At 48.3% G+C, this 15,149-nt stretch overlaps 1 protein-coding gene across 1 annotated transcript in view; it reads left to right on the top strand.

The window, feature by feature from the left end:
* Ephb1 (EPH receptor B1) overlaps nt 1-15,149 on the top strand; it is a 432,751-nt gene that overhangs the window by 151,935 nt on the left and 265,667 nt on the right. Inside the window, exon 3 of the mRNA XM_057767268.1 lies at nt 4,247-4,928. Within this exon, the coding sequence (XP_057623251.1) occupies nt 4,247-4,928 (682 nt within the window). The remainder of the gene's footprint in view (nt 1-4,246; nt 4,929-15,149) is intronic.

Below are 15,149 nucleotides of genomic sequence, written 5' to 3'. Positions count from 1 at the left end.
GTGTCTTCTTAGTCACTTCCTTACTGACTTGGCACTTAATGTCTTTAATGTTTTGCCAGTCTGGTAAGGCAGTCATGGTACTTTGCTGCTGTTTAGTGGCAGCAGGAAAAAACACAGGGAGGGGCCTCAGAACTGGAGACTGGGAAGTGGCCACTGAACAGAGGACTTTTGTAGATCTGCCATTGGACGGTACTGGTTAATGGCACCAAAAATTGGTCTGAAAAGGGAAGTATCTCTTCAGTCAGACTATCCAAGGTACATAGAAACTTGGACTTTTTAAAGGAAAGCCACAAGGAAACCAGCATTAAAGATCCAAGATACTCAAAGATTGTGTGAAAAGATATTTATGGGGCACATGGACCCTTGGGTCTGGTCTGTTCACTGTCAGTGAGAGTCCCCCCCCCCCCCAACTCTCTCTCGCATCTCCACAGGTCTCCTCGCCCTCCCATTTAGCATCCTTCATAGCTGGATGGCAGTGATGGCCAATCGTTCCCCCACGCACTTAGGCCTTTCTCCAGCCTAGTTTCTACTGTGAGATATCTTCTAAACATCGAACTTTGGACATCTGTGTGCCTCCTCTCTAGAACTCATCTCTGTTTGCTGTACTCAGGTGGAAATCCAAGGTTCTCATCGTGCCCTGGCTGCCCCTCGGTTTTATTCCTCCCATGCCTGCTACCTCCAGCTTCGTAAGACTCTGTCATGTGAGCGCCATCCCTGAATGACACCAGCTTGCTTTTTCTCACCACAGGGCTTTTGCATTTGTGAGCCTCTGGGGACAGGTGCTCTGTCCACTTCTGCCCCTAGGATATACACACTTTTCCAAGACTTTTCCTCCTCATCCACCCTATCCGCTTGGAGACTTTTGGGAAACTTTCCTGCATATACATCCCCTTTCTTGGCACACCATAACCTCCCATTAATTAACACAATTGTAATTATTTAGTTTTTTTTGATAAGTTTCTAGTTTCTGTTCCTGCCCCTCAATCCGAAGCTTCACACTGCCTTGTCCCCGGTGGCTAATGGAATGCCTGGCATAAAGCTGGTGTCTAGAAAACATTTCCCCTGATGAATGAGTGAGGTTTTGCCATAAAGCAATGAGACGGATGCCGTGTATCATCAACAAATAACAATGTTTGTCCCTCCCTGCTGGGAATGCCAGCCCATCCTAGTCTGTCTCCGTGAACTGAAATCTTCTTTCTTTAAGGCCCTCCCTATCATAATTGCTGCTTATCCTGAAAGGCATTTGTCTCTCTTCCAGCCCTGTCTTCTCTCTTTCTCCTCCCACCCCCACGGCACCAGCTGACAGGAGAAGAATGGAAGCTGGAGCGAAATTAATCACGATGCTGTAGCCTCCTTTTCCCCAAAACCACGGGGAGCTATTTTCCTTCCTCTCTATCTCTTTCTCCTCTTTTCCTTTGAATATTCAGCTCCATCCCCTCTAATTTGACTTGATCGCTCCCGGAGGAGCTGTCACAGAATCAATTAGATCTGTAGAGTTTTACAACTCGGGGTCACCCAGTATGATTCCTCATTTTACAGATGAGAAAACTGAGGCCCAGAGAGGTTAATGTCTAAAACGATTACCTCTGGTGGGGCTTACAGCGCTAATCAGTGCCGTTTTTTTGAAGATGAATGTTCTCAATATCCCAGCTCTTCTGAGTGAAGGCCTCATTCTGTTTATCTCAGGACATTCAGTGTGTTGGCCTTGGCACCCAGGTGAGCCTGGTAGGTAGGACTTCCTTTCTGCGGCAAGACTGCATTAGTGTTGGGTGGCAGAGGTTCTGGCTGTGTCTAGACCTCTGCCTTGAATGGGGTCATAGGTTTCAGCATCAACCAAAGGGCCCCGACATTTATGCTGAGGCCCTGCTGGAATAATGGTTCATGAGACCTGCTGGGTTTAAACAATTCTAGAACACCCAGAGAAAGCTGCCCGCCCTTTCTTCCAAAGTCATGTTGGGTCAGCAGGGAAAATGTCTCGGAATGGGAAGGGGGCCTGAAAGCCATGTGAAATGCTGTCAGCAGCTTCTCCCTCATCTGTTTGCTTTCTGGCTTCCAAAACCCGGTCAAGCAGAACAAAACTTCCACAAACACATTTAAATAGAACACAACACAGTCTTTAAGAAAGAAAAAAAAACATGGCTCCTCTACATCCAGAGATCAATAAGAAATTAAGCAAAGCCCAGATGAGGTTTGACAGCGTGGATTTATACTCCACATGAGCTATGGAGTAGAGCTTTTGCTCAGCTGGTGGCCCTGCTACTGGGCATGGGAACTGACATGTTCTCATGTGTGCATGATATCTATTCTGGTTCTGGGTCCAGATGTTCAATGTCCCTTAGGTGATGTGATACTTTAGGGACTCAGCAACCACTGGTGGGGTGGGATGCTTCAATGTCAGTGCATCTGTATTCTTATGGATGGAGAAATGATAGAGCAAGTACCCGGATGCAGTATGCTATCCAGCCTGGGTAGTGTGAGCTGGAAGCTGGGAGGTTTCCCAGAGTTGCAGTTACTCCAGCAAAGACCAGAAAGACATCCCAGCTCAAACATATAAAGATGGAACCTGCAACATTAAAATCTTGGTGTTACAAGTTGAGTAAGGAGAGGTGCTCAGGGCCAGAAGAGTGATTGCAAGGAGCCGGGGATGTAGTTCAGTTAGCAGAGTGTTGGCCTAGCATACACAAAGCCCAGAGTTCAACCTCCAGTACTGCATACACAGCTGTAGAGATAGCTGCCTGCAATACCTCTGGGGAGGGAGCAGCAGGAGTAGCTACATAGCAAGTTCAATAACAAGTTCAAGATCAGCCTATGCTATGAATGCATGCATGCGCGCGCGCGTGCGCGCACACACACACACACACACACACACAGAGAGAGAGAGAGAGAGAGAGAGAGAGAGAGAGAGAGAGAGAGAGAGAGAGAGAAGGGGCGCAAATCGAATGACAGATGGGATGCTGGTTGCTTTATGGGACAAATGGTGCTACATCTAGGCAGAAAAATCAGGAGAGACCTTTAGTCTCCAAGGATTTCTGGAAGGAACTCAGCAGATACTCTGGCTGGAGCAGGAACTGGTACTCTAGGAGGGCTGAGAGAGCTGGACAAGCCTGGACATGTGGGTCAGCTCTCCAGATGTCCTTCTATTGTCCCCTCCACCCTTGACACTATGTGTCTGTCTTTGTAACACCAGGGATAAAGATTTCTTCAGTTATCATCTCCCTCCCATTACCTGTTGCAGAAATTCCCCTCTAGAAGTTTTTAGGCTATTCAAAGTACCATCCCTCCTATACAACTTCTCTTATAGCCATGTGCCATGGAGGAGTTACATGACGTTTTATTATTAGCTGTTCCCCACTCTTCCTCTGCTACATAAGGATTCTGAAATATGAGTTCGGTTTTCCAATGTGAATCATGGTTGTCGCTCCCAGGCTAAGCGATGGTCCTTCCTCTCTAAGTACCGTCCTCCCACATTGCTGCTCCATTGTATCTCAGCTTGAAAATTTCACACAGGAGCTTAATTAACTTCATTAAGAGTATCTCTTAGCAGCCCCCATCGTTTTACACTCTAGCTCTCTCAAATGGATTGCTCTTCCAAAAGAAACAGTTCGGGAATCTAAGTTTGTTGAGAATCAAAAACAAGAAAAAAGTTTCTCTTCATGTGCTTTACAGAGGTTTATAAAGGAGTTTTGCCACAATAAAGATATTAGGTTCACAGGTGGGGATGTCCATTGTGGAATTTTTTTATAACTGGATCTCTAATTCATAGAGTAGAGGCTGTCGGCAGCGAAGAGTATGGTACCTGCTCTCAATGATGGACAATAACGGATACGCACAGCATGAAATTTCCAAGTTTGATGAGGGAATGCTTTTTGTTGTTCGTTTGTTTTTGGTTTTGTTTTTCGAGGCAGGGTTTCTGTGTTGCAGCTCTGGCTGTCCTGGAACTTGCTCTGTAGACCAGGCTGACCTCGAACTCATAGAGGTCTGCCTGCCTCTGCCTCCCGAGTCCTGGGAAATAAGGTGTTAAATCTGTTGTGTTTGGGGGTGGGTTGTAGAGCACTGTGATGCTGAATCTCAGATCTTTAGAACACAGATGTGGCTGTATGAGCTCATTTGCTGGGTGGAACAGTGGGACTGGTGGGCTCGTGAAGCCCTCCAGAGCTCTGGGGTTCTCTCCTGGACTGCCTCCTTGGTCTTCTCACTCTTGCCTTTCTGATTTTGCATGTATGCGCCTGTGGCCTGCTGGGAACAGTGGGAAGAAGTCAGTGGCTACGATGAAAACCTGAACACCATCCGTACTTACCAAGTGTGCAACGTCTTTGAGCCCAACCAGAACAACTGGCTGCTCACCACCTTTATCAACAGACGGGGCGCCCATCGCATCTATACGGAGATGCGCTTCACTGTGAGAGACTGCAGCAGCCTCCCAAATGTCCCAGGCTCCTGCAAGGAGACCTTCAACCTGTACTACTATGAGACTGACTCTGTCATCGCCACCAAGAAGTCAGCCTTCTGGTCTGAAGCCCCCTACCTCAAAGTTGACACCATTGCTGCAGATGAGAGCTTCTCCCAGGTGGATTTTGGGGGAAGGCTGATGAAGGTCAACACAGAAGTCAGGAGCTTTGGGCCTCTTACTCGGAATGGTTTTTACCTCGCTTTCCAAGATTATGGAGCCTGTATGTCTCTCCTTTCTGTCCGTGTTTTCTTCAAAAAGTGTCCCAGCATTGTGCAAAATTTCGCGGTATTCCCCGAAACCATGACTGGAGCAGAGAGCACGTCTCTGGTGATTGCTCGGGGCACATGCATCCCCAATGCAGAGGAAGTGGACGTGCCCATAAAACTCTACTGCAATGGGGATGGAGAATGGATGGTACCCATTGGACGATGTACCTGCAAGCCTGGCTATGAGCCTGAGAACAGTGTGGTCTGCAAGGGTAAGTCTGGGGCTCCTTGAGTGTCCCTTTCCCTCCCACCTGGGGAGGTCCAAGTTCATTACTTTCTTGTTCCCAGTTCAGGGTCATTCAGGAAAAGAAAGAGCCTGGCTTGTTAAGATCTCAGAAGAACCTCTGTCCCCAGGGCTATGCCTGATGGTTTTCCAGTTGTAGACCAACTATCTGTATGCACGTGTGAAGGAAGGGATGGGAAAAGTTCTGAACAGTAGAAAATTATTCAATAATTGTTTATTTATTTAGTTTGGGAACAAACATTCTCTCTCTCTCTCTCTCTCTCTCACACACACACACACACACACTATTCTGAGCATCTTTCATCAGCCTCAAGCTCTGGGGGGGCTGGGGTATTTGTGTTGTCATGGACAGTTCACTCAAGGGTAATTGAGAAGTGACTGAATTTGGAAAATATTTTCGTTCATTTCAGTCCAGCTCCCACAGTATTGAACTTGGTCCTGAAGCCATGTAGCTCATTAACTCAAAGCCCTCTGGCTTGACTGTCTTTCTCTAGGGGGCTCAGTGCCAGGCCCTGGAAGGAGATGAAGCTGCTGGTCCAGGAATGGGGGAATGGGAATGTTCCATGTGTGGAGGTATTTGCTTCTGATTGGGGCAAACTGATGCAAACTTTGCAGACTGGAACTTGAAGGTATTACATGCTCACACTAGATCTCTGGACCCTACACTCGCCTTTGTTCAATATGTGACAATACATATGCTGACCTGGCTCCAGTTAGTCCCAGAGTGAGTGGAAGGCTCTAGAAGCTCTATCACTTGTCCTGTCTATGTCATTGGAGCTGAATATGGGGTGATGCAGGGCTGGGAGGAGAAGGTGAGTCCTGTTATTAAATCTCGCTTATGATCTTCAGAAGTTTGAATTGTTTTAAAAGGCCTGGAAATGATCATTTTCATTGTAACATAATGGGTGCCCTCTCTCGTTTGCAGTTTGGGAGTGAAATTAGCTCCTTCCCCATCACAGGTCTCCTTAAGCACCCTTGGGTCCCCTGGTGCTGCTGGAGCAGCGGCCAGCCCTAGTCTGTTTGCTTCCTTCTTCCCCAAACACCTGCCTGTGAAATGCCTGGTAAAGGATTTTGAAAGACCGTCAGCACGCGATCCCATGGATTCAGCTAATTGCCTGGGCTGGGGCCTTCGCACAGCCTTTCTGGGGCCTGCTGGGAACACAGAGCTGCGCCTTTGTGTCTTTATTGGATTTCTTGGTTCTGGGGCCCATGATGGATGGCGTGGAAAAAGGGGAGAGAGCGCCAGATCCAGTGATGAATCAAGGCAGACAGTTTTAAGACCAGCCGGGTCTGGTCCCACAGAGCGCCTCTGTGTCCCACAGTTGGGGGTGGGGCGAGGGCACCCTCTTTGGCATTCTTCCGGGTCTGAGTGGGGACCAGGATACCAGGCTGTCTTAAAGGCACAGGTGCAGCAGCTCCTGGGCATGCTTGCAAACCATGCTGGGGTGCATTTCTGGGGCTTCAAAGGGATGCCACACGGAAGTTGCTGGCGGGGCCCCTCTCATTTTTCTCATTATTTCCTGAGCAGAATGGCAGGGATGGGAGCAAGCATTGATTGGTTCTGATTTAATTGGGACTCTGGGAAACAGGCTCTCATTTCTTTGGACTAATTGGAACGTTACTCTTTTGGGGGGCTGTGCTGTCCACGCTGCTTGTCAGTCACCTCTCATGGTTGTCCTGGAATATGGAAATGCAAGTTGTTTCTTTTCATTCTTCCTTCTTGGCCCAAACCACTCTTGCGGGTTTGCTTGGATATTGCTAATCTCTGACTGTTGTGAACATGACTGGACTTTACATGTAATCACTTATTGTAAACTCACTGGAGGGTGGAGGAAAGGGGAGGGGGCAGGGCATCCTTGCTACACAGGTAGGTAGTTCTGGTGGCAAGTCTGAGAATATAGAGTAACGAGTTGGAGAGTAGCTTGGTTTCTTTGGCTCCACGTCCTGGCTAAGTCCATTGTCCTTGGGGATCCCAAGCCCTTCACCCATGTCTCAGGGGCTGCACGTTTGCTTCCTCTCAGTTGCTTCCTATCAGAGCTTCGATGGCTGAACCAGATCCCTCTGTCGAGGATCCACAGAGCACTGCCCGAGAAATGAGGGGACCCCCCCCCCACCCGTGTAGATGGAGACTTTGGAAGACTCTTTGCACCCTTGGGATAGGCAGTATGCGTAGAGATCTGAGGTTGGTCCCCGTGCTGTGTTTTCAAAGGGAGGCCTCTTAACTACATTGTCTGAGTATGCTGTGTTACCAGGTAGGCACTGGGATCAGTCCTATCAATTCTGGGGTGGCCACCTGATGATAACAGGATCGGGGAAAATGGTGAATGCCAGACTGCGGCTGAGGAGGAATGGAGGTCCAACAGCTGCTATGTCCTGACAGGACTTGGGAATTCTTGCTTGAATCCCCCCACCCCCTGGGATGTTTGCATCTGAGACTTTGCATAGGTAGCATCTACAGAGTTGCTGTAGAAACTGTCCTTTCGGCTTTGTGGTTCATTTTTCTTCTTTCTGTTTTCTGAGCGACTGCTCTGGTGGGTAAGGAACCACGCGTTCTCTTTCTTTCACTTTCCATCCGCTAAACCCGTGTATCTGTCAAATTCATGGTGACCCTCACTGGTCTGTGCAGAGGCACCTGGAGACCAATTAGGCAGCCCAGGCCGCCAAGAGCAGCCCTGGCCTGGAGCGGTTCCTGTTGTGGAGAGAGAGAGAGAGGCTGTGTGGGGAGGACAATGAGGACAGCAGGCAGAGGCCCATGGTAGAGCTTCTGTGTGAACATGTGGCTCACACACTTTCTGGCGGGTTCTGTGGCTGAGGCCTCTGACTCATCCTTTCTGTAACACACACACACAGGCTAGGCTCATCAGGCAGAAGCACACAGGCATGTTGATCCTAGCACCAACTCTGACCTCATCAGGTGTCAGTCAATACGAAATTGTTAATTACTTTGGAGATGGCTCATCTATTTCGGCTTCGGGTCATGTGCTCATAGCTCAGGGGATTAACAAGAAAACACAGCGCTCTCTCTCTCTCTCTCTCTCTCTCTCTCTCTCTCTCTCTCTCTCTCTGCCACATTCCTCCGGCTAACGTGGGTGGTGAAGTGACTCTTTGTGTGGGCCCCAGGCAGCCTAGCTCTCCGTGTGCCAGGCAGGTCATGAGCTGGTGCTGGGGAAGCCTTAAGAAATTCCGGCTAAGCTTAGCCCGAAGGGAAGATGGTGGGGCTGTAGGGTTAAGGTTCCTGGTGCTGCGATAAAACACCCTGACCAATTACGGTCCTTCCCTGGAGGGAAGTCAGGACAGGAACTCAAGCAGGGCAGAAACCTGGAGGCAGACGCTGATGCAAAGGCCGTGAAAGAACGCTGCTTATTAACTTCTTCCCTGTGACTTGCTCAGCTTGCTTTCTTATAGAACCCAGGACCACCTGTTCTGGGTGGCACAGCTCTGAGGGAGCTGGGTCCTTCTATATCAATCATTAATCAAGAAAATGCCCATACAGACTTGCCTGTAGGCCAATCTGATGCAATCAGTTCCTCCACTGAGATTCTGCCTTCTCAAAGGTGTTCAGGTTGTGTCAGGTTGACAGAAACTAACTAGCACAGGGCTGGGATGGACACTCTTCCGTGCCTACTAGGAGTAGGCTCCGTATTTTCTCTCAAAGCATTTGACTGTGATATACCTTCTGGGTGTCCATGGCTTCCAGAGCAGGTCCTAGCTGGGGGCTATGTTTCGCCGTTGAGTATCTCTGAAGAACTGACTTTGCAAACACTCCTTAAAGCTTCCAGAAGGATCTATTTCATGAGCTTCTGTCCAGCCATAGGGCATTGGGTAGAGGTGGTGGGGTACGGCTCAGGGAATAATAGGGTACACAGTTTTGTCTTTCATCCCTTTCGCCCACGGTCCTGCTTGTCCCACGTTGCCTTGACCTCTGGCAGAAGGTAGTAATCTATGGTGCTCAGAGAAGGACCTCTAACCTCAGTAGATGGAACTACAGGCCAGAGGCTAATTGGCTTGGTGCTGTAGCTGATCAGGAACCCCAGAGGAGTTCTGAGTAGGTGAGAGAGGGGCAGGAAGCTGACTGCCCAGAAGTTACAGAAAAGAATAGCAATACCTGTAGAGGGCCTGCAGTAGCTACTTGTACCAGAACCCCCAAGGGTACCAGGAGTGGCGCCACTCTTGGCGGCAGACAGAACCGCACCTCTAAATCCCCCATTTCCAGCTCGGGCTTGACATCAGTTGTGGAGTTGAGCACACCTGGGAAACCTTGTAGCTTTTCCAGGGAATTCTCAAGTTCAGCCATCAGCAGTCCAGCCATGGACGCTGGCATGCTGTCAGGGCCTTTGAACGTCCTGGAGAACAGAAAACTTCTCTGTTCTGAATTGTTCCACGACTCTCCAGCTCCCTCCCTCCCTGTAGACTCTGTGTGTTGGGGTTGGCAACCCTACCCGTGCAGGCTCTAACCCTGACATCTCCCAAATGGTCCCCTTTCCTAGAATGGCTGCATCTTTACCCCCACCACACACACCAAGTGGGGCCCTTTTTCTTTGGTAATTTTCTACCTACATGTAAATTCCTTCATGCCTGGAAACCCAAGGGACGCTCTGAACTTTTCAACAATTCTGACGCCTTTTGTCAACTTGCACAGTTGAGATGAGCCACTTTGTAAGCCTAGGGGAGTTGAGATGAAAAATCTCAAAGATTTGAAGGTGAAGAAAAATATGTCTAATTTAGCTCAAAAGAGGTTTCTAGGGCCTAGTCCCATCCCCCTTAGGGTTGGTGGCCTCAGCTTTGGTCTCCTTGACTGTTCCTATTGAGGTTCTTCAGGAGAAAGGGGAGGCCCCAGGAAACAGTGTTCAAGTGTCTATGTGTTCCCACGAGTGTGCACATGAACCAGGCTACTGTGCTGGCAGTCACATACAAGGGCATTGAGGAACACTACCACGCCCCTGGCCTACCAGCAGTCAGCTGGTCAGAGAAAGTCCACAGCCCAGATGGCTTCCTCTCAAGCCCCAGGGAGACCAGATCTTCTCAGGGCCAAGGGAGGCCAAGGTCATTAACACTGCAGCCCTGTAAGATGAGCGTGGTAATCGGATTTCCCAATAGGCTACTTCATTTAGAAACCACCCGGGGCCTCCTCTGCTTCCTGCCGTGGCCCGGTCCAGTGCCCTCCAGAGAGGAGTCATATGTAATTGCCTGGGTGTAATGGCCTGTGACACCATGAACAGCAGTGAGTGGAGCTGGAAGGATGCCCCTTTGCTGCACAGCCACCAACATGTTGGGCTCTAAAGGCAGCGTAGGATGTAGGCGATGGGGTTCAGATCCCTTTAGGTTCAGTGCTTTCCCTTCTGCCCCCCAGAAGACCCACACCCCACCGCTGTTGACCAAACAGTCTTGACTATCTCAAGGCAGACCCCCAACCACTGAGTGATAATACCCTTCAGGCAGGAGAGCTGTCTGGGAGGAAGTCTGCATTTTGCATTAAGCCTGGCCATCTGTGACTTAATAAATATGCATTATGATGTGAGTAGTGGAAATACCTCTGAGCTGGGAGTTCAGCAGGAGCCTGAAGGCGGCCATTGACTACACTGTCATCTGCTCATGAAAACCTATGAGGTCTGAAACTGAGCGAGTGGGTGGCATGGGTGGGATTTGTCCATAGAGAGGACTAGCCAGTTACTGTCAGTCCTGGGATTAGAACTCAGTTCTTGAGATACTACCATCTGCCTTCAGTTCTGATACTAGGGTGAAGTTAACCATCCTTAAAAATATGTTTTCAGGAATATTGAGCCTCTCAACTGACCTTGGTTTTGCTTGTGGTTTCTGGATGTCCTTACACAATTCTGCGCCATGCATCTGCTTATCTTCTGTTGGGATTCAGCCCATCTTTCCAGAGAGCGTGAGAACACTTTACAAAACATCTAAATAGTGTACCAGTTCTGGAGGGTGACCCCAGCTTCCTGACCTCAGGCTTTGTGTCAGAAAAAAAGGGGAGAGAACATGATGGGGTCCAGATGTAACTTTCTAATCTGCGTTAAGGAGTCCTCAAGGGCTGTGTTCCACACTAGGCATCATGGTCTGTGGATGCGGCTAGAACAGAACGCCACAGATAGGGTGCTTTAGTATGGGCTGATATCTACTTCCTACAGGTTTGGCTCTAAGGAAGTCTAAGTCTTTGGCAGGTTAGTTCTACAGTGAGGATTGCGTCTTCTGGAGAGGAGGACCAGTGTGCCCTCCATGGTGGAGAGGCAGAGGAACTGCCCTAGTGTGGTGAGGCCTTTTTAGTGAGTGCTTTAATCCCATTCAGGATAGGGGAGCTCATAATTTAATCACCTTTTTAAGGACCCACCTCTTAATACTGTTTCTTTGCAACGCTTGGAGTTGGAAAAGCCATTTTTCAAATTTCCTTCCCATTGCTCCCTGGTACTGGGAAGTCCCTCTCTGTGGGTTCTGAGCACACACTTTATTGAGCAGAAGGGAAGTGAGTCACTGAGAAGAAGCCCACTCTGGATCCAAGTATGCCTATGTCTTTTGGTTCTGGGCCCCCAGAGCTCAGTCAGTCTGTTTTGTTTTACACCTTGTTGCCATTGACAACAGTGTTGGCAGAGCCCTGATGCTCCTGACGCTTCCTCAATGCAGTGGGTTGGAGACAACTGTAAAGCCATAGTAGGGCTGTGGCAAAGGACACTGGTGAGCCACCCAGAGCAAGCCTTGCACTGATGTCAGGACTTTGAAAGGGAACATTGAGAGAAGTAACATTCACCTTTCCCTAGAGACAGCTCTTGGCCCTCAGGTGACCTGTGTATAGTCAGTCTCCTTGCTGGCTAAACTAGCAGCCAGGGTATCAGCTAGCTAATAAAAGCAGTTGAACCTTCATTTTATTTTAACATCCATGTGGTAATACAGGGCATACAGTTCCTTCTGAGATGCAATTTAATACAGAAGAATATGGCGGGGTTTGCGTTGGGTTCTGGAAGCCATCCAGGTGTCGAAGAGCATTTTGCCTCTTAGGTATTTACTCAGCCTGCTGAAGGCTGTGTCTATTAACCTGTAAGTGGACTAGCCTTGTCTCTGCATGCAGGTCCGGGGAGAACAGGAGGAAATCAGGTCACCTGTATGAGGTTCCACAAACCACCTCAGGAAGCTTCTTGGAATGACATTCAGGACCCACTGCAGTCCTGAGACTTTCGTTAGAAGGTGAACAGAAAGTCAGCCTTCTGGTTTCCGGTTGATCCTGATTTGTTGGGGTAGCTCACTGACCCAGGGCTTTGACCAGCAACATGTGTTCCTGATCACAGCAGAGTCTCACCTCTTCAGGTGTGTGTCTTGTTTCTGTCATCTGCAGGCCTCCATGTTTCTTGCCTTCCTGGTCCTCACTGGAGTTTTGAAGTCAAGTAAGTTGGATTGTCTTCATGCCCACGTTGTTTTCAGAAACCCATAGAGCACTGGTGGCCGCTGAACCTCCCATGCGTATATTTTCATTATATTCTCAGATCTAGCAGGTTTAATTCCAAGTCTTTGTTGTACTCCTCTTGGAAAGAACCTCCATAGCCGGAGGATGTTGGGGCCACAGGTGGCGTGTTCCTCTGGAGAACTCTATAGGACAGAATCCTCTTGGCTAGAGCAGGGCCCCAAGGTTAACGACCCCCACCTATCCCCCCCCCCCATCTCATTTCCTCCAGGGACAGAACTCTCACAGTCCTCCAGGACAGCCTGGCTCATCTTTCAGTCTTTCTTTCTTAGCATAGAACGTTTATGCAGATCATTATGTTTCCGATTTACTTGTTTATTATTAGTAGTATTAGAAAACACTTCAGGTAACATAAATTTCCTTTTATGCTGGACCCATGCAATTTTTCTTACTATTAAAGTTTAAACTTTCTCTTACAGAGGAGACCTGAGATTTGCTCACTCAGGATACAAATAAACCCTTGACCCACCCCCATGGGGATTTGACATGGACCCTGTACCTGGTCCCCAGCTCACTTCCTACTTCACAGTGAAGGTTAAAAGTGGTTTTGCTGATTGTTGTTATTTCTCTGCATTTTATTTATTTATTTTGCTGGGTTTTAGTTTATATGTATTTAGTTTTCTCCTTATTTCTTGCTATTTCTGAGCAACACTGGCATAGATACCCTTGCGTACTAATCTTTGAACTAATATGTGAGTACATTGGCAAGATAAAGTCATTAATTAATTTACTCAATGAATATTTATTGAGGGCTTTTTTTGCACCAAGCACTTTTCTAGGAGCTAAGAATTCAGCAAACTCTCTGAAGTAAAATTGCTGAGTCAAAGCATATACATTTTTAATTTTGATAGATAGTCCCAAATTGTGTTCCCTCTAAAAGGCATATTCTACCAAAAACTTTTTTTGCACCCACCGGCAGTGTACAAGTTCTTGTTCTCCATACCTCTGCCAAGATAATAAAATATCAATCATTTTTATCATTGCCAATCTGGCAGGTGAAAAATGGCATCCCGTTCCAGTTTCAATCTGCATTTGTCTTGCTGTTGAACCTTGGGAAGTTCTGGAAGTTGCTGAAGCCCTGGCTTGCTAGAACGCAGCATCCAGTTGGATGTGCTTGGATGATACCCAGTCTGGAGTCTACTCTCTCCGGTCTCCATTGCATTTCTCTGTCCTGTCCCTCCTGTTCTGCATGGCCTCCTGCGTGTGCTCTCTGCCAATCTCTTATGTTCCCTGCATTTTACACATCCTTTGCACACACCTATTCAGGCATTCCCCAGACAGTGAATGTCTGCAGAGGGGACGGGGAGGTGCAGGTGCCCGGTGCTGGAAGGCGGTGTTGTTCTTGTGGTCTAGTTTCAGGAAAGCAGATACCCAGCCTGGTGGGAACACACCTTATTTTTCCTTTCTTCCCCTTCTGCCTCTGAACTGGCTCTGGGATTCTCTACCCTTCTCTTCAGATCTTCTAGCTCTGACCCTCCTGGCTCAGCCACTGCACTCCCATTACCATCTGAACTTACCTCAGGGTGCCTCCACGTCTGCTCACCCTGTGACACACTCTTCTGAGATCAGCCTTCAGCCCTCACCTCCTCCAGGTTCCCTCTCATTTCTCCAACCCATCCTTTCTAGGCCTGTCATCCCCTTCCCTTCCCTGGCAGCCTCAAATGGGACTCACCTCCACCTCCGAGAGTGTTGTAGGCTTGGCATTCCTCTTCCCACTGTGCCAAAGCCTGATCCTGCCTCTGTCTCAGTCTGGGATGCTGCTCAGTGCTGCCTTGAGCATCTTTTGGTTTTCTCCTCCAGCTCTCTCTGTGGTATCAGTTTCTCTCTGGACCATGGACTTTCCTGCCTCTCTTACTTGCCTCAGTCTCCCTCTTTCTTCCCTGCCTTCCCCTCCTTTTTCACGCTTCTATTGTCCCTCCGTCCCTTCCTCCCTTTCTCCCTCCTTTCTTTCTCAGCATATTTTTTAAAAAAGTTAATGCATCTATTGTTTTTAATGCATTTTTGTTTTAAAGAAAATCAATAGATGAAAATAATAAGTCAAAGCTCCAGCATGGGACCAGTAATACCCATACAAGAACCCTCTCTGAAGGACCTGAGTTCAGTCCTCTAGTCCCATTGTAGAAGGAGAGAAACAGACCCCAGGAACTTTAGTCCCCCGACCTTCACACATGAACCCTAACCCCTAACCCCTAACCCTAACCCCTAACCCCTAACCCTAACCCTATGGCATACACACTCCGGCACTTGCGCTCAATGAACATGAGTAAAATAAAGGTTAATGCATTAATGGTGAATGTTTGAAAGGACATAGGGGGTGGTTATATGAAGTTTAGTATTGTCTTCCATTTCATTGCCAGATTCTGGTGACTCTGACTTCAGCATGCTTTTCTGGGTTGTCTTGTGCTGAAATGCTACCATAGAACAACTGTGCTGTGCACCCAGTATGGTAAGCTAGGGACTTTGCCAAATTCTCTTTTAACTTCATCTCTTAAATTCTCATTGCTGTGAGAGACATGCAGTATGTACCCTTATGTTTCACCGAAGACCCCGAAACCCAGAGATGCTCAGTAGCTTTCCCAAGGTCTCATATAGCACAGGACTTGAGGCACTGATGTCTCATGGCTTGTTATTCATCCTAGCTAGAGAAGAGCTGAGAGTCACTTCCGTTGGGTATGGGACGTGGCTTCAGATAGAAACCTCCACGGAGGCACCCAAAATTTGACCTGC

The sequence above is a fragment of the Chionomys nivalis genome, chromosome 4, assembly GCF_950005125.1.
Source record: "Chionomys nivalis chromosome 4, mChiNiv1.1, whole genome shotgun sequence".
Lineage (NCBI taxonomy): Eukaryota > Metazoa > Chordata > Mammalia > Rodentia > Cricetidae > Chionomys > Chionomys nivalis.
This window is presented reverse-complemented; position numbering and strand designations above follow the sequence as displayed.